The sequence below is a fragment of the Neopelma chrysocephalum genome, unplaced genomic scaffold, assembly GCF_003984885.1.
Source record: "Neopelma chrysocephalum unplaced genomic scaffold, ASM398488v2 Primary Assembly neopelma1_42, whole genome shotgun sequence".
Lineage (NCBI taxonomy): Eukaryota > Metazoa > Chordata > Aves > Passeriformes > Pipridae > Neopelma > Neopelma chrysocephalum.
Genome location: NW_020897700.1, coordinates 11,687,068 through 11,706,819, shown reverse-complemented (window position 1 = coordinate 11,706,819; position 19,752 = coordinate 11,687,068). Strand labels below are relative to the sequence as shown.

The 19,752-nt window shown below is 35.8% G+C and overlaps 1 protein-coding gene across 7 annotated transcripts in view; it reads right to left on the bottom strand.

The window, feature by feature from the left end:
- ASB5 (ankyrin repeat and SOCS box containing 5) overlaps positions 1-19,752 on the bottom strand; it is a 40,115-nt gene that overhangs the window by 3,555 nt on the left and 16,808 nt on the right. For 3 of the 7 annotated variants that reach the window (XM_027676684.1, XM_027676682.1, XM_027676685.1), the window contains 5 exons: positions 6,582-6,649; positions 3,667-3,746; positions 2,438-2,545; positions 903-1,053; positions 635-769 (listed from right to left, as the gene is read on the bottom strand). In XM_027676684.1, the coding sequence (XP_027532485.1) occupies positions 635-769; positions 903-1,053; positions 2,438-2,545; positions 3,667-3,746; positions 6,582-6,639 (532 nt within the window). In that variant the 5' untranslated portion in view covers positions 6,640-6,649. Of the gene's footprint in view, positions 1-634; positions 770-902; positions 1,054-2,437; positions 2,546-3,666; positions 3,747-6,581; positions 6,650-11,763; positions 12,063-19,752 lie in introns of those variants that run through there. The other 4 variants (XM_027676686.1, XM_027676680.1, XM_027676683.1 and 1 more) reach the window with 3 other exon arrangements.

Here is a 19,752-nt window from a genome sequence, read left to right as displayed (position 1 = left end):
GGACATGAAAGCCCTGTATGTCATTACCTGAAACACAGCAAATGATCCTGTAGCTATGCCCATTGTGTCCCTGGGCTTGTAATAAAACAGTGAGCCTCCAACATCTCTTTCCAGTTGATTAAATAAATAACGAAATTTAGGAAATTTGTTATTTTGAAATTTGTGAAATTTAGGATCAAATACCTTTTACCTCTTCCCTCTGCAACTCAGCCTCTCTGCCTTGTGAAAAGATCAAACAGAATATTCTGAAGAATGAAGGAAAGTGGGACTACATTGCTAAAATAGTTCTGTTGAAATCTCAGTGATTGCTACATAAAATTCCTTTCTCAAAGCTGATTTTTTATCCTTGTCTTTTCTACAGAAAATGAATAGCTACAAATCTGTAGTAGGTGCTAAAAATTTTGAACATCCATTCTTACTTGTCTTGCTTCCTTTTTTGGTCATACACTCACTATATCACCAAAAAAAGAAAGACACAGTAATTTATTGTAAGAAAACACGCATCGCAGCATAACATTTAAGCAGAGCCCTGCAAGCGTTCTAGTTCCAATGACTCAGCAGAGCTAACTTTAAAGGTGAGTAGAGTATGCTGATTTTACAGAGTAGTAATATTTTTATTTAAATCATTACATACCTGCATAAAGAAGCTTTCGAATGCAATGGATCTGCTGTGAAACACAAGCTACATAGAGAGGTGTTCCTAAATGAGGAAGGTCTTGGTCAACATCTATACCCCAGGATATCAGTACCTCCAGACATTCACTGTGGCCTGTCAGTACAAAGCATGACAGAGTTTGCTCAACTTAAGTAAGCTGTCACAGACAAAACCTCACACATTTCTTAACCTTGTTACTGAGATATTGGTCAACTCCTCCATGTTTATTCAGCAGGTAATTTCTTACCTCTGCTGGCTGCTTCATGAGTTGGCGAAGGCAGACAGGACTCCCACTGAGCTTTGGCACCATACTGTAACAGGAGCTCAGCACATGCTGCACTGCCTCTCGAACAGGCATTAAATAAAGGTGTCACTCCATCAATTGTTGTAGCATTTACCTAGAATACATATAATCTACTTAAGAACAGAATTGAAAGAAAGGTAGATTTTTAAACAGGAAATAGTTAGAAATTGCATTAAAATACAAAAAAAAAAGATACTAGTTAGAATAATAGCACAACTGACCAGTCCCTGTCCTACTGTCTTCCTCATAACACACCCTTCATTTGAAATTAGTTTACTAATATCCTTGTTAAACTATGTTTAATAAACTAAAATACACCTGGAATACTAAAGAGCACACATTGAGCTTGTTTCACTGATACAGAAAATCTACACTTTGGTAGTAACAGGTTAACAGGGACCTTCTCTCCGCAGCTCTGGCAAGTCCATATTAAATGTGAGAATTATTTGCCATTTCTTTCTGTAGTTTTAGGCTCCAGGTTGGAGTGATATTTCACAGGATGGAGGCAAAGCTAATAGCACAGGCTCACTGTTTTTATACCAACCTCATCACTGCACTGGTTAACTGAGTATTTCCAGTGTGAGAGAAGAAGGAGAGAAACTAGGCAACTTTGTGAGGGCTAATAATACTAAAGGAAGGAGCACAAGTATTAGGAGAGGGCTCCTTCCAGGACTCTGGCCTATCCTCTTTCATACACCTCCAAACCCACCAAAACAGTTGAAAGTACTAAAAATAAATCAGGTGTCAAAATGAAATTTTTTCCTATAGTTTTTTCTATAGTGTCTATAGTTTTCTATCTTTAGAATCCTTGTGCTAAGTAAAGTGGAGAGGCATCGTTTTTGGAAACATCTATGTATCATTTTTTTTTCTGTAATAACGTAGACATATTCTACATGGTTTTCAAACCTGAATTTGTAAGGACAGTAAATATTTCCGTTACAAAGATCAGAGACTTGGGAAGGTATGCATTTGAACTCTGATGTCAGCAGGAATTGTAGTGAAAGTGATCTATAAAGTCCCATTTTTGTTTTGGGATAAAAGATAAGACAGTCTATGTTAGTACAGAAAAGAAGCAGTGCTTTTTTGTATTCAGACCAAAGAATTTTAAGAGCACACAGGTGTAGCGTGACAACAGACATTCTGATGATTAAAAGAACAGTCTCCTGAAAGCCACTCAAAGCAAAAAGGAAGCCAGTAGAGGAGAGGAATGCATTCCATATTTTAGAAGAGAAATACTTAATGAATACTGCTAACAGATGCTCTCCAATTCATTACTCTGTCTCAGTGTCTGCCCATCACTGTCCTTTGCTAGCATTCAGATGGCAGCTTATTGTAAATAAATGAGACGAACACAACCAATAGGGTGAGTAGAGGGAAATACCAATCAAAAATAAAAATCAAGGAATATATCCTTCTCAGTTAAACCAAGGTTAGCATTGGACTTCATGCTAAAAAAAAACCAAAAAACAAAGCCTTACATTTGCTCCTGCTTCAAGGAGGATTCTTGCGCATCCTACATGATCTCCCAGGCAGGCTTCATGAAGTGGAGTTACTTGGTCAATTGTTAGTGTGTCTACATTGTACCCCTAAAATAGATGTGAATGACATTTAAAGATCATACAAAAGCTATTAAGAGTCATTCCCTCACACTACTGTTCAAATGAATAGTTTAAAATATTCTAAATAGGCTTAAAACTCAACTTGCAATAAGTAAATCCTCAGTGAGCATAGAAAGAACCTTTCATCAATCAGTATTGATTTTATTCTGTATAACAGAATAAAAGTAAGTTCTCAACTCTTCTTTTTTTTCTTTTTTTTTTTTTAAATCAGAAATAGGCATAGGATATAGAGGGTATAAAGAAGATTGAAACAGACTGTTGAGATGCACAGTGATAGGGCAAAAGACAACAGACCCAAGCTGGAACATGCTAAATTCCAATTAGTTATATGGAAAAAATTTAACAGTGAAATCCCGGAACAGGAGTTCACAGAGGTTGGTGCATCTCCACTCTTGGTGATCTTGGAAACACAACAAGGACCTGAGTCTAAACTCTACAGGGACTCTATGATCCTCTGACTTAAGTTTTGAAATATCCAAAGCCATGAATTTTAACAAGGAAAACATTAACTGGATTGATAAAATCATCAAGCCCTTGAAATTTTCTGCAGTTGATGTTGTTTGATTCTTAAGAACTCATAATTTTATCTATTATCCTTCATCAAATGGGATCTATAGTATAATTATGCAGTATTAAAATAGCTGATAGGACATTAGTGTAACATTGAAATTTAGCAGTTTGAGTCTCTCCCTTTACTATTAACAAAATATTATCTTTCTTAAATGACAACTATGCAAAACCCAGAATCTTTCAGCGATTCTTCTCATTACCTAGTATCTTCCTGACTAGCTCTATTTATTCAAAGGAGTTTAAAGCAGTGGAACTAAAATGATTTATACCATGCAAGAGGGGAAGACTGGCATACATTTAGACACAATTTTTGTAATTTTTTTTTTTGGGGGGGAGAGTTTAAGACATACAGAGGAAATATTTGAAATACTAACTTATATATTTTAATATGAAAAATTCCTACATGTGTATTGCTCTGAAAAATTCAAGTAAAAAAAGCAAAACAAAGCATACTAAATTTGCATTAATAATCTAAGTAACATTAAAAATAAAAGCAACTGTAAGAACACAGCCTTCACCTGTGACAATAAAGTCTTTAGAGAAAGAAGACGTCCTTGACTGGCTGCCTCATGCAGAGGTGAGCGATCTGCCCAAGAACCTATATAAGAACAACATTTATTGAATAAACCATATGAATTACAAAGGGTTTGGAATGCATAGAGCAAGGCAGAAAATATAATGCACAGAATGAAGTCAATTGTCCTATGGAAATAATTTTTCCTCTTTAGTGACTATATTTCAAATTATCAGTTTCTAAACAATAAAACCTGCTCTATTATTGACTGTAAATGTCTCTAATAAATGACTATGAGGTACAGATAATAAAATATTGAGATACTGATTTCATTAATCTGACTTAATAAATTCATCAATTACTATATTTTCCACTTCTATTTTTGCATTGTTTATTTTTAATACAAGTAATATAACTTATTTTTGTAGCTGGTATATAAGCTTTATTTGAACTTAAACCAGACATAAACCTGCCTGAAGAAGTCATGAAGAAGCTGATGTATATGAAAATCATTGTGGAAATCCCTGTGTATGATGAGATTAATTTCCAGCTACTACATTATTACAAGTAGAGAAATACAGTGAGAACCACACTAAAAAAATTACTATAATAGAAATATGATATTAAGTTCTCATTCCATAAGCTATTAGGCCTAAAAACAATTAGATATGCTTACTGTAAAAGTTTGGCATTTATTTTAATTTATGACCCCCAAAAAAGATAGGAGAAAAACAAAATAGGAACACAACAACAACCCAGTCTTCACACACATACCCCCTGTAACTCCCAGCCCAGGTTCCAGAGTCATCCTGCAGCTCTTGGTGAAGGACTTGTCCTTTCCTCTAGAAGGTTGGATACTGAACAGGTTCCTTCTAGCCATTTAGGTTTGCAGGTATACCTGATACCAATTCATTTCATGAATTTTGCAAATCGAGTTTTGAGAGACTGTGCAAGGAAGAACCATCTTTAAAATGTATTATGAATTACCAATATTTATTCCTGTAAGAAGAAAATCACTAAAACTGTAAAATACTAATACAATCACTCATGTGAGTTATATCTATAAGTCCTCCAAAATCCCTGAAGAAACACAGAGAGAATTAACTAAGTATGATGAACTGGTAACACGGGCAGATGAATCTTCAATGTGTAAAGGTCTTTCACTTTGTCCCTTGCAATGGACAGGAACTGCCTACAGAGCCAGTTACTGCATTTTAGTGACAAGGCAATGAACTGAACACTATTGGGATCAAAAACTTAGCAAAACAAAAGCACAGCTGAGTATTCATCATAAAAGTACATAAAGCTGATCACAGAAGTTAAAAAATATGAGACTAAGGCTTTATAAACCTGATTTTAAAAATGCAGGGAGATTTCTATTATGTCAGAGTATCCTGTATGTGTGAAGCTCCTTGTGCTCTTTGATCTGCCAGAGTAGATGGACCACTGGCAAGATCCAGTTTCCAATACTCTGTTAGAATTATTTGCACTAAGCTCTTATTATCTGTGTCTGCACATACATACACATGCACACACATCATTCCCTGTACTTTCTACTTCAGGCTTATTTAATGTAATGTTTTGAAATTCTTATTGTTAGTCAGAATAACAGCTAAAAAAACCCACACATAAAGTGATTGGGATTTTAAGGGTTATTATACCACAAAAAACAGAGTTCAGAAATATTAAAGTGACCCAATTTTGAAAAAATAGAAGTATTTTCTCTGTCATCCCAATAAGCTCAGATAGATTTATTCTACCATAGTAGAATACACCGATGTGTGTAATCACAATGAGTATCTTGATCAATGTTTCCCTTCTTCTGCAGTAGTACTTGAATGAGCACTCAACTTGTTCTAATTCAAATGAATTAGATCCACTAAGTTCTCCTGCTGGCAGCTGTGAAGAATTCCTCAAAAAAAAAGAAAAAAAAAGATTTAAATCTGTATTTAGAGGTTGCTTTTGGTATTTTGTCTCCCTGTCTCTATATATGAGAACATGTCTCTCTCTTGACAGTTTATCCTACTCAGTGGGGACAAAAAAAAGCGTAACTAAAACATCTTATAAAATTGCGTCATGAAGTTTTTCTGTCCATTAAATACAATCACACTTCAGACATTTTTATAGCCATGTATAAGGAGAACAAAGATGCAGGTAGGATCTGAAAGCAACAATTTTTCACCTTTCTTTCTTTCACCTCCTTCGTTATTGGATTGATCAGAAGAAGTCTTAATTACTCCAATGACATTTGAGAATAAAATTATGCCAGATCCCATTGTAACCTCTGTTTTGCACATAGACCTACCTTATAAAACTATCTTCGTGTAGAGATATCTGTCAGCCAGATGTATTTAATGGTAAATCCATTAAATACAAAATGCTTGTATCATCTCTTCTGCAAATAATATCTATAAGCAGAAATATTTTGTGCCAACCAAGTTTGGAAAAAAAATTTACATTCCAACTGATTGGTTGGTATTCATAGTAATTAGTTATTAAATACCACAGGGGCAAGAATAAATATCACAAATAAACATCAAAGGTGTCTTAAATTCTTTGCCTAGATTGCTGCCTTCTGCTAATCTACAAACTTACTATGTCTCTCACTTAGAAAGCATCAGCAAGAATATAAACAAGGACACTTTTTCATTCATTGGTGTCTGTAACAACAGTATTAGCAAACACAGGCTATTCCAAAATTGTTAATGCATTAATTCCCTACTGATGTTGTCTCTGACAGATGATGAATACAAAGGATCTCTAAGCCACATTAGTTCCAAGTTCTCTGATGTATAGTTTACCAGGAGGCCAAATTATTACAAAGCATTATTGCTTTGTAACCATTAACAAGAAAGATTAAATATATTCACTGTATTAACAAGTGAAGTTAAAAAAAAATTACAAATTATCATACAATACCTAAATCTCCATCTCCCCATGGCACTTCCAGCCAATTGCAATTATAAATCCTACTCATTTCTTTCAATCTGGAAAATAAAAAAAAATATAAAATAATAATAAAAAAATTCTGCCTTTGCTAGTTGGGCCATTCTTAATACACTCCAGCTGTGTTTGGAAGGAGATCAGCAGCTCCCTGTAATATGAACTTTCACCCTTCAGTAAACATAGCTCGAAGATATGAGCATGTACAGGTTGCCCATTTCTTTTCTTATGTTAAAGGACTGTGGTTGTTTTTGTTAATTTTTCACATTTCTTTTTTTATCATAACAACTTCTCAAAGTGCCAGTATCGGTGCATTTGCCTTCAAAGACAGATAACTGGAATTTCAACAAAAGAGAAACTCACTTGATATGAATAAACTGCAGAAGAAACTCCCCCTTTCTAAACCTCATGTAAAGAGACAGTTTTTTATGCTCAAAAATCAGTGTTAGTACATAGATTTGTAAGGGAAGCACTGCCAAATGTATGTATGTTATCTTACTCATTACTCATATCTAGAAAAGAAATAATTTGAATAATATACATAATATAAAAGAATTATCTGAAATAATATTCTGAACATATTTCAAATGCTGTTTGATCTGTACACTGAAGCAGGGTTTTCTTTTGGTAGTTCACTATTGCCTCAAATATCTTCTAAAATATTCTTTGCTTGTTAAATTGGGGTGTTGACAGCTATTCTCAGCAGTGAATACATAATTCTCAGTGAAAATCCTCAAAAATGGGGATTTGCAATTCTGACTTTGTTCCATTTCTAAGTCATTAATGTTCTCTTTCTCACGTTTCTACAAAATTCACTCCTTTATATCTGCCTACAATTATTAATAAGTCATTCCTGCAGTTGTAATCATAGTAGTAAAATACTAACTAAAAATATTTTCACAAGAGTCATTACCTTCAGTCATGCCATCCTGTTGTGTTTATTTCTAAAAATTTGTTTTGTCTTCACAACCAAACCAAACCAAACCAAACCAAACCAAAACAGCCCAAGTCACTATAAAAGTTGGACTTTCAAAAGAAGAACTGTAATGAATGAAAGTCTTCTCAGTGACTTCACTGGGAGAATATTTATACCAGAGCTCAGCATTTAAGAAAATTACTGCTCTAAGGCTAAATAGATTGTGTCCCAGTCCTCAGAAGAAGCAATATCATCAAAGAAGAATTGAAAATAGAAGCCTGACACAGCTCATTATTGGGAGATGAGAAACAGAGTATTTGGAAAGTGTTGTAGTTAATATTTATTTCTGCAAAACCAACAAATGCTATTTATTAAGATAAGCACTGTTTCCTTTTATTTCGTAAGATGTATTCTGAGTCCTTCTGTTTGTGGCAACTGTTGCAACAGACAGGATCAATAACTACAGGAGAAAAACTCTGCAACATTATAGTCCCAAAATCAACTGAGTCACTTCACTCCAGTTGTTAAAAGTGCCTGATATTTTGTATATGTAATTAAGTTCTAACAGATTTTTACTGTGGTACTATAAAACAATCCATTTTTTTAAAGCTCTCATAGGATAAAGAAGAGTGTCAACTACTTAACTGATATTTGATGTTGAAAACTATTGAAAAGAATCTTAAATCAAGCATTTAAGAGTTAAGAAATTAAATATGCATATACACAATGAAAACTTGATTGGTTCAAACCAGTATACTTTCCAGTGTTTCTCATAAGGTAGACTTTCAAAATTTGGGGATTTCATTCCAAATGCAAATGCCAAAAATTTCCTATTCTTGAAAACCATACAAAGCAAATCTATTTTTCCACACAATTCTGTCTATGATGCATCTGCATTACATGATCAAACATTAGTTTTGCCATTCCAGTGTTGGATTCAATGAATGAGTTAGTATTCACAATTTTTTTGTATCTCCATATCTAGCAGGATCTCTCACTCTTTAAGACATGCTATCCAAACTATAAACTAAGTATAACATTGCTAATTTTATATTTCCATTTTCATGGTATCCTCCCAATAACAAATGAATACTTCAACCCCCTGCAGAATCTATCTTCAGAACATCATCCATTCATATTAATTTATAACTAAGGAACCAAAAGACAGAGTTTTAATGCTTAAATTGTAAAACCAATCTAATAGCTTATTTTTTTTCTGAGTAGTTAAGCATTTGAGGGTACACTGAAAGCACAGTTTAATTATGGTTGTGAGAGCTTCGAGCTTCTGAAATTTCAGCTTTAGATAATAACCATGATGAGCCAAGAAACTTTTAGGTTAGATGACTGGTCTTAAAACACATAAGTTCCACAGCTAAGACAAGAATAGAATTTGCTTTTAGGGACATTAAAATGTTAACCCTTTTTCCCTACCATCCACTACAAGATTTCTAACCTTCGCAACATACAGGAAAACATTGGGTGTATTTTTTCTGACTATAAACCTAATGCATTCTCAGAACACCATTCATCTTACACATCAAAGGAGGCAGGGGCTTTGTTGAAGAGCACAGCATGTGACTGTGCTGTCAAACACTGGGTTATAATGCATTAGAGGGTCAAATTAGTGTGGCACAGGGAATATTTTGAGTGCCTTGGCACTGCAATTTAGCTTTTCAGGCAGAAAAATGAGCCACTGAACTCTATAAAAAGCCTAAAAAAACCCACAACAGCAATATCCAAACACAGCTCGCTTGGTTCCCAACAGAAGCAACATTATGGTACATGAAGACAATGGCAAGAGTAGCAGCAGTTGCTGCTGGCTCTGTGCTGGGCCTTGCACACATGGGAAGAAGTTGTCGGGCTCCTTCTCCCATCACATGAAAGCACAGCTACTCTCTCCATTGCTCATGCACAGTTTCTTTTTTCCATCTTCTTGAAGGACCAACTGTCTGGATATTTTTCTAGCCTAAAGTAGCTTACAAAGTCTGTGTTTCTTAGCTAGAGTACCAAGGTGTAAAATCACATCAACCTCCAAATTCAGTAACTTGTTAAATCACATCAGATTTGATTTGAACATGTGGAGCAGCTGATAATATTTTTTAGCTGTTATTATTTCCTTGGACAACTCATTAAAACAAAGTAAGGGCTTTTCAGTCCCCTCCCCAACTAGAAGGTGACAGGAAAGGCATACAGACGTTCTGAGCTGAGTTCAGACTTTGGAGGACTTACGTCTGGAATAATTTTACTTGTCAGTTGTAGCCTCAACCTTAATCAAGACTACAGGCAATTTTCCCCAAGCTGTGCTGAGATTTCTCAGTATCTTCCCAGTCTGCCTGAGAATGTAGCACAGGGCCCAATTCCAAGCCTTAAAAGCAGTACACAACTGTGCAGCAAAGCTGAGCCTAGTGTGTTGATTTTTGTCACATCCAGGAGATTTTGGTAAAATAGCCTGGTTGTGGCCCCTCAAACCAGTAGGCTGAAGACCTTTTTCTAGTCTGACTCTACCCTTTCACTCTTCTATCAAATCTTATCATGATATATTCCACTCCTCACAAAGCTTTTGGTCCATTTTCCAATCTGCATATTTACTTACAGACTGCATTGAAGTATGACTTTCTCCTCCTTTGTTCTGCAAGGGTGCCTGCAGAGTAAAGTCAGGTTTGGATACTTCCATGGATGAGAACAGTAAGGGAGGAAAGAAGCATCCTTCAGATTTGATAAAAGACATACCTATTATTCAAGTGAACTGCAACAACCAGAAGTCTCAACTGCAACAGAAGCCTCTCAGTACTTCAAGATGTCCATCAACAAATATATATATTCAATTCGGCAATTGCAAAGAGGCTGTAAGTAGCTGGACCGTGTTAAGGTGAATTCTTCAGAAAATTTTACTTTCCATAATTTACTGTGATTCTCAGAATTTCAAAACTAGACTAATTGTGCCTAATTCTTGATAAGAATAGCAAGAGAGCCTAAACATCAACAATATCAAGGAGCAGCTAGTGCTAACACTAACAGTACACTGTTATGAAATTTCCTTTCAGCTGAGGGTGAATGTCCTAGCTTTTTGGGAACTACTGACCTAACTAGCTAAAAAATCCATAAATAAAAATTTCTGTAGGTCAGGAAATCTTAATTCAAACAGTGAACAACATGGGAGCAAAAGATGCTCTGCATATTAAAACTGATGAATAAATACAATCTTACAGTATCATTGCAGTCAAATGGTTACTTAGAAGATAAGAAAACTGGTGCTTAAATTCTTGAATATTGCTTAATTCTAAAACTGTAAGTACTGGAAATCAGCAAAGGTATTTTAAGAATAACTCTGATTCCTATAACATATAGCTGTATTCTACATAGTAAATTTACAATTCCTTTATGCATATAAAATCACTCTTTCCTGTCTGCTTCTTTCCTTGGCTATTTTAACATCTCCAGTTTTTAATCTTATAACATATTATCATGAATTTCAAGTTTGATTCCCTTAATTTCTTTTTTTGTTTCACTCTACACCTTATAATGTCATCAATATTAAATAGAATCGTGATCACTCTCTTAAAAAAATTCCTCTTAGACTCTCACAATTACTCAACGCTCCCTTTTACATACTTGTATTATGAAAAAATTAGGAAATCATGGTACAGACAATGGGAGCCCTAAATACTTCTATTATAATGGAGTTTGTTCCTTATTCCTGAAACTGTCAGTGATAAGCAACTTAAATACCTCCTCAGCACTTCTCTGTTCAAAGCCTTACAATTCTATCTTTGTCTTTAGTATCTTAGTAGAGGACAATAATTCTGTCACTTGTAGTTCCTCTATTGCCTCCCGTTTCAGCTACCCATAAACTCTTTCCACATGAAGTTATATGTAAAGTTTACTCCTCCCCCTCCTGGTTCCCTCTTGTAAACAATTAACCTTCAGTATCCAGTTACCTTGTGACAGGACAGCAAAAGTCAGGGTAAGTCAAGCCTTAAACTCTTGCATAAAACAAATAGGGCAGATAAACAAGAAATGGTATTTTTGATCAGCTGATAAGAGAGCAAAAAGAACAAAAATAGCTTCAATACCCTTCTGTTAACCCATGCAAGACAATAAAGTGCCACTAGCATAAGCATGCATTTACATTACAGCTAAGAAAAAAAACAAAAAAAAACCCAGTTTATAGCTAGAACATCATAAATTGGGTCAGCTTAGCATATTTCAGTACACAGTTTCTGAAATGGCTGCTATACTAACCTTGGCTGGTCAGAATACCCCAGCTAGCTTTCCGTTTGGCAGGACACTCCCCTATACTTTCTAGGCGTCTTTTGGGGAGATTCTGGCTCCTCTGAACAGCAGTGTTTGTTGTCATGATTTGTTTCTCGAGGACAGCTTGTCTGTCATTGGTGCAGGTACTCTGGTCTGACGAACATCCACAAATGAATTTCTACTACCTTTTTTTTCCTCCTTTCGCTTTTTCACAGAGGATCTTGCTGTACTTACTGTAGAATGGCTACAACACTGAAATCCATTCAGTAACATTTACTAGCTTGGACTAGTGACTACACAGTGGGGGAAGGGAAGGACTGCTCTAGCATTTTCTATTTTTAAAACAGAGAAAGAATCAGCTTAGCTACAGCATGAGTCTTAACTATTTACATGATTTAAATGGAAAGAAGGTGTTAATTTTTTAATCATTTAACACAAAAAAGAAACAAATCCATAAAGCTTAAATATTCAAATGCTTTGCTGCTTGAATACCAAGCAACCTAAAACAGAAATCTAAACCTATTTTATCAGAATGGAAATTCTTTTAGGAATAGAAACAAAAATTATTACTGCATCAGGCTTTACTTATATGTAATGTGCAGTTAACAGAGATTTTGGAATTCAGGAGAAACCATGAAACTATGAAGCATTGCTGCTTTTTTGTGGTTTGTTTGTTGTTATTTTAAATGAGGAACAAGTTATTCTACAAATATCAACTGGAAACTACATCCTGAATAAAAGCATGCTTTGACTACAAAAAAAATGGTTATTTTGAAATTCTGATCCCATTATGAAAGTCAGGCTGTAGTCCTCTCACAAGAAGCACAAGTCAATATTTTTTTAATAATAACAAAATACCCCAAATAGTACTAGAACTTTTTTGTCCATGACTATGTATCACGGTGATACTATAGAACAGAAACCTGCAGAGAAAACAAATTCCAGCATGATTAAAGAGGACAGTGATTTCTCTTTGCTAATAACGTGTTAAAATGTTGCCTTTATCTTGCTGCCAGTTCCTTCTAGTATTTCATCACTATCTTCTTCTACAGACATAAAAACTAGCCACTTTTAAATTTTTTAAAAGCAAATCAGCATTACTGAATTAGTGAAACTACTCTTTTCGGGTACCTGACAAAACTCAATCCCTAAAATGTTGAAATAATACACAGGTATTTAATGAAATTTTCTATATTCCTCTTGGTTTTCTTTAAGAGAAAATCAGAGGCAAGATTATAGTTAGATAGGGTGAGGGGAAGAAGGAGCAGCTCAGCTGCAAATTTCACCCTGAAATTACAGCATATGAGAACTGCCTTACTTGGAATAGTGCTACACTTTTTACAGAACAGAAGCAGGTGGGCTACTGCTATTCTCACAAAAGAGAACAAAACTGCACTCTCACAGATGTTATGCAGCTTTCAGACACCTGTTTTCCTCAGGTTTTATTTACCTGAATGAACCAGACTATCTCACAGACTGAAATAAACACTTCAATGTATCCAGCAATCAGACCCTGCAACTAAGGCTTGAACAGAGTTTTCAAGAAAGCGCTCATTATAGATGGCACATTATATCACTTCAAATACTAGAATTACTTGTTGCTTTGCGATGCTTTCTTCAAGTAAATGAATACTGGAAGAGGAATTAACAGGAAAGCTTACTAAAGATGTGTACACATGTCTGAGCAGGAAGATATCAGTATTATTCTCCAGGTGAGAAATAAGCACTGACAATTTCTGTCCTTGACAGGCTCTGAAGTTCATCACAGTTTTACATTTGGAATGGAATCCCAGGACTTTCAGAAGAAGGTGGTGAGGATCAGGACTAAGCAAAGCATCTGGAACTGCAGAGCAGGGATTGACAGTGGTCTGGGAAGACAAAACCTACATTTTTTTTGTAGGAGTTTCAGGGTGATGTTGTCAGCTGAGAATGAAGCTGGGTCCTTCTACAGGAGTGGCACAAACCTGGAAGTAGTTCATACAACTTGCTTTCCACAGATATTCCAGCCTCCATTCTCTCTTACTAGTCTCAGAGGTGTGGCTTGCAGGAGCAAGGAAACCAGCAGATACACAGACAGTAAGGTACTTTGAATGCTTTGGAGGACATCAAAATGCAATATATTTTCATGCTTTGAAGTAGGCAAAGTTATTCAGTTATCCAGTTCAGGACTCTAGAAGAACTTTTCACTAAATTCTGCTAGGCACAACCATTCATCCGCCAGGCAATAGTCATTAAAAAGTCCTATTAAAACAGTTCATAAATACAAGTTAGAAAAAAAAAAGAAAGTGAAAGCTATACCAGGATCAGAAATCAACTGGAATTGTATTAAAAATATACTTGAGATATTAATATAAAGAGGGGATGAACATACAGCTAAACCCATGCAGTAAGACTGCAGAGTTTGCAACTTCACTTCTACCTCTGACATGGAATTACTATGTGATCTTCCTCAAGTCAACCATCCATGCACTGGACTACATCAGCTACAAAATAAAAATCAGTATCCCTCAACTTGATAAGGTAATAAAACTATCAACATTTGAAACCACCTGGGCTTAGTCCTCAGATTCTGTTCTTTAGATTTTTCTCTATAGAAGACATTCAAACACTTTCAAAATCTGCCAGAAAACCTATAACAGAAGTCTAAGTAGATGTCCAAGCATGTAAAAAATACAGTTGACCATTATTTTCCCTAAGTTGGCAAACAACCAATCAGGGACAGTATTGAGATTACAGTTACTCATGGAAGCAATGCAGCTACCTGCAAAAAAGTAGCCAGGGGAAGGGGCAGACACTACAGTCTAAGAGTAAGGAAACTGGAGGATTTTACTGATGAGTTTGGAATTATAACCAAATTTAGCATACAAGCTTTAAATAAGCCACTATGTTACATTTCACTAACAGTTAGTCCTGTTCAACTTTTACAACGCAGGGGAAGAACTGTTAAAGAAAACCTTCAAAATCTTTTTTATCCAGATTTTTATGAAAAGAAACATCAGTACAGTTTCAACATTTCCATGTCAGCAAATAGCTTTGAGTTTAAAGGGGCAGCAGTTCTTAACAGGTGGGAATGAAAGTGGAAAGAAATTTTTGTTCCTCCCTTTCAGCAGGGAGCTCATTCTATTTTCAGGACTATAAAGATGCAATTGTGGTAACACGCAAAAAATGTGTTAATAAAACCAATACCCAAAACCTCCCACACCTTTCAACATATGATGTAGCCCAATGCAATATAGTCCAAACTCCTATAGAGTTATAGATAATATCTATCCTACAGATAGATAGTCCAATCTATCTTAGGAAAAATTGGACAGAATTGCACTATTTTCAAATGTCACAAATCAGCGTTTTATGTGCAACTCTCTCAAGCTAGCCAACTGATGAGCCACTTTGCTTCCCAAACTGTTCTGTACTTTCAGGTTCACTCTATTTTTATGACCAGGATTATTATGGGGTCACAGTGACTGCATGGAACGTGCCACACTAAATTCTGGAACAGGACTAGAAACTGACTCTTCCTGCTGATGTGATCCACAGACTATGACCATGAAGGGGAAATGACAGAAAGGCTCCCTGCGGTGCAGTGCCAGCACCCCAAGAGTGGCCTGCCATTTGACATTGCCAGAAATGAACCAGAAGAGAGCTTGGACATTCCTCCCTGTAGGAGAAGCCAAGATGAAACAACTGTTAGAAAGAACTACAGAACTGTGGTTACTGACAAAAAAAGCATCCTATGAGGCCACAACTCGCCGCTGTTACACTCTGCAGTACTGGCTCAAAGCCAAAGAACTTAAATGCACCATAAAAGTACAGTGATAAAGCCCTAACAGCAGAACAGGGAAAAGAGTGGAACAACTTCTTTTTTTTTTTAAACAGATTCTTGCATCAAGCCATATTTCATGGTAAGTACAGTGGTGGTATGTCATTAGCAGTCAACCAGAAGCTTAGGCATTTTTCTGGTGTCACCAACCAGTCCTGTGTTCTCCACATCTTGACAAATACAGCATAGCTATACTATAACAGATATACAGATAATACTTTAATGGTCATTAGTTGCTTATGCATAAAACGACATTTCTTTACGCCACTATAAGCACTAAAATAGTCTACTACATACTCTTAATACAATATCATCACTGTCTCTTAGCTGGAAATGTAAATTATTATTATTAAGGTAGCAACAAGCATGGATGGCTAGTAATTTTCCTACCTCTTCCCCTGAGATTTTTACAGTTTTTACACCTCATATCCTTGGATGTTGGAAATCATAACTGAAGATTGAAAAAAGATTTAAACTTTTTATATTATAAAGGCTTTGCCTGAGGCCTCCTCGAATTCAAATATAGAACAATGATACATTTATTGGCTTGTGGATTTGCAATGTGTACCTGCCAGACTCTTCATGCAGAGAGGTAGGGGTAAGATAGAATATTTGCTAATATGTAAACTAAGCCAAATCACAGCAATCATGTGGATGAACCCAGGCAAATCAGTCACCAAGCAGGCCTGGGCTTCAGATATTGACAGAGAAGAAAGACACAGGCATGAAACCAGTAGTGATCATGGGAGTGGTACAGGGCATTCCAGAGTGAATTTTCAGGTAATTACAGTGAACCAACAGCCACAGAGATCGTATCTATTGCCAGAAAAACTCTAGACATACCAAAGAGTAACATCCACTAGTGCAACAGATGCAGCATGCCACAATGGATTTATGACCACCCAGCCAGCATTGCTGCAGTCACAAACAGAGCTCAGTACTTAGGCATGTAATGCAATTCCCCCCAAGCCATTATCATCTAACCCTGGCAGAAGTTCACTCACTTCTTGCCTGCATTGCAAATGTTTGAGAACATCCCCTACAAGAGAGGAATGTGAATAGCAGAACCCTGGCCATAAGAAGGCCCCGGCTGAAGGAACATCACCTTCAGGGAGTTATGCTATTTTGGTCTTCCCCTATTGCCTTATGCTCCATCACCAACAGAAAGACCACTGCAGATGGTATGCCTTGTACTGCAGTTTTCTACAGCTTTTCTTTAACACAAGGGTTTTTTTAGAGCCTTGCAGACAGATTGCTCCAGGATTACCTTTGTCTTATTGCTATTCACCTTTAAAACCCCAGGTTTTAAGCTACATCAGAGTTCATAATGTTTCATTTTGTACTTATTTGAATTAATGAGCTTATTATTCATTTCATCCAGAAAAATAAAGAAATCAATTGATGAAGGGGATTTCCATATGAGTTGAGTGTACACATTAAGCAAGCCAATAGAACCTAGGTTGGTGACAAGTTAAGGTCCATCTTCAGAAAAATGACATTTCAAGGAGTCACACCTGAATGAAACCGACCATAAAATACAGCTCATGGACCTTGAGTAGGTCCTGACATACATACAGGAGTAAAAAAACCCACAAAGGAATCCACATGACAGGTTATCCATTTCTTTCAGGGAGGCACGCATGCAAACAGGCATGTATATTCACTAAAAGTTTCTGCAGCCTCACAAATCTTCTTTAAGGTGAGGGATGTAAAAAATGTAAAATTTGAATGTAAGTGTAAAATGCTTGCCAACAGATGTGCTTGCTTTTTGTTGCTGCAAATATATCAGGGTTCTGGCCATGCCAGTCTAGTTGCATCATATAACTCTCAGCAAAACCTCTTTAAGGTAGATTATGTTCTTCAGAAAAGAATGGTTCTGGTATTTTGCTGATATGTGGTGTCATTTGCTTCACTCTAAGCAAGTGTCTTAGATTTATTTTGAAGTATGACTCGTCTTTGGCAGTCATTTGTCATGCTGGGCAAAGTTATTTAGCGTACAAGAGAAGGTGATGAGCTCCATCAAAAAAAACCCTCCCATCTGAACTTTCAAAAAAGAATATTCGTGCTACCTTAAGCATTTTTACACCATTAGCTTACGTTTTGTATATGAAAAACAAATGCTAAATGTGGTGCCTTACACCAAGTGGTATGGTGAATAGGTATGCCATACAATATTCCTATCATTACTAAATGAATCTCTATTGTATCCAGGAAGCTAGTAGAGGTCTTATATGGCTTTTATTAATAGAACTGTGATCTCTGTGGAATGCAAGTTGAGAAAATGCCTCATGCCTATCTTCCCTACCTAACAACTGTTGCTGAGTGACATTATCAATTGCAACTTGTTAGAATAAAATAAACACAAAAACTGCTCTAATCCTTTACTACAGTTCAAAACATAATCAAGCCTTCCAAATAGTGGATCTCTAACAGTGAAACACAGCATTATTTCCTATTAATGAGCTGTATTTAATGGACCAGTTTCTTGTGTCCATCCAAGAAGTGCTCAGTGTAAAAGAGAAGGAAACAGAAGGCTCTATAGTATTTAGCAGTCTCATGATCCTGAGAGAATATGGGTACTCAGTTCTGAAATACCACAACCCTGTGGATTTCTTAATTTAGCATAACTAGGAATAACTAGTGTACTGAGCTTTCCTACCATGCCTGGCCAAGGCAGATATAACAAAGATGGGTAGCTTAGAACTTGCTATGTTCATTCAAGAGTAGACTTTTTTTAAGCCTGGAAGATATCAGGGCATATTAAGCTTCCAATTCTGCAAAAACAGTATCATATATTTTGAGAAGCTATACTCAAATACTATAAACACAATTTCTGCTTTCAGATAACTTTCAAATATGACTTTAAAATTATATAGTTACGCATAAAGTGAAATTCTATGAAAATTTTTGTGGAGAGCTGATATCATTAAAAATAGGATATTAAAGAAAAATTATACATTGTCAGAACTACTTAGCTTGTGCAGACCCCAAGTATCTGTACATGATGAGTTTTTTGTTGTTTATGCTATGTTAACCTCTGTAAAATGATTTTTTCATAAGAAGGCTCCTCACCTTCTGCTTCTAGCTAAACACATTTTGACAGTTACTGAGTAACAGGTTTAATTTTGATAAAAGAGACACTTTTTGCCTTATAAAAAAAGTCTATGAATGGGAACTATGTCTCATTTTATAAAGTTATCTGCAGTAATAAAGTATGGACTCTTCCATACAAACCAAGATCTTACCAGTATTTGTCAGCAGAGTTTATATCTTACAGACTCAAAACACATGACAATGAATTAGTTCTCTAGATTTGATACACACACTTTGAAATCACTTCATACCATAGCACTACTACCTCATCCTAAATCAACTGAACTATAAACTCATCTGAAGCTCCAACCCAGTGCTCATATATACAGAGCACTTTCATGATATGACCAGCTAGTTGGTACAGTAGGAAGAGTCTAAAAGTTGCTTTTGATCCTCCAGTTTGTATCCAGCAACAGCTGTACAAAAGGCTGAGTTATTAACTCTTCACAGGTCTGGAAATACTGTGAGAGAAGAAATGCTACTGTGCAGATCGGTATCATGGCAGATAGCCTGCTGAGGAGCTAAATATACCCAAAGTTAATTTGCAAGTTAGTTTATTTTTCTACATGTTTGTAGGGCACAGAATTTTAAAATGGAACAAACATACATCTGCTACGATTTTTTCCATTAAGAAAGTAATTAATAAAACATTGACTTTTGCAAAATTTTTAGTGCAATGAATATATAAATGTTCACTTCAACACAATAAAAAAAAGAAACACTAGGCACCATAACCTATTTACAACACAGCTCTAGTCCTTGATTGCAAAGCACTTGGCTCTAAACAACTAATCAGTCCCTTTCAAATCAATGGGGCAAGTGTATATGAGTGTTTATAAAATTAGTGCCAAAGTTAAAAATAACCCAGCGAAAGGGACCTTTATAATAGAATGGATCCCTTTTTCATTTAATTCTTTTATGGTAGTAATACCACTGACTTTGCTGGAAAAAAAAAGCATTCATAGCTTGATAGCTTATTAGGACATGGGTCTTTAATTTACTTTAAGCAAATGTAAAAGACTGCACAGTTCTGTCCTGCATTTGGTGCTATTCAGGCTTTTAAT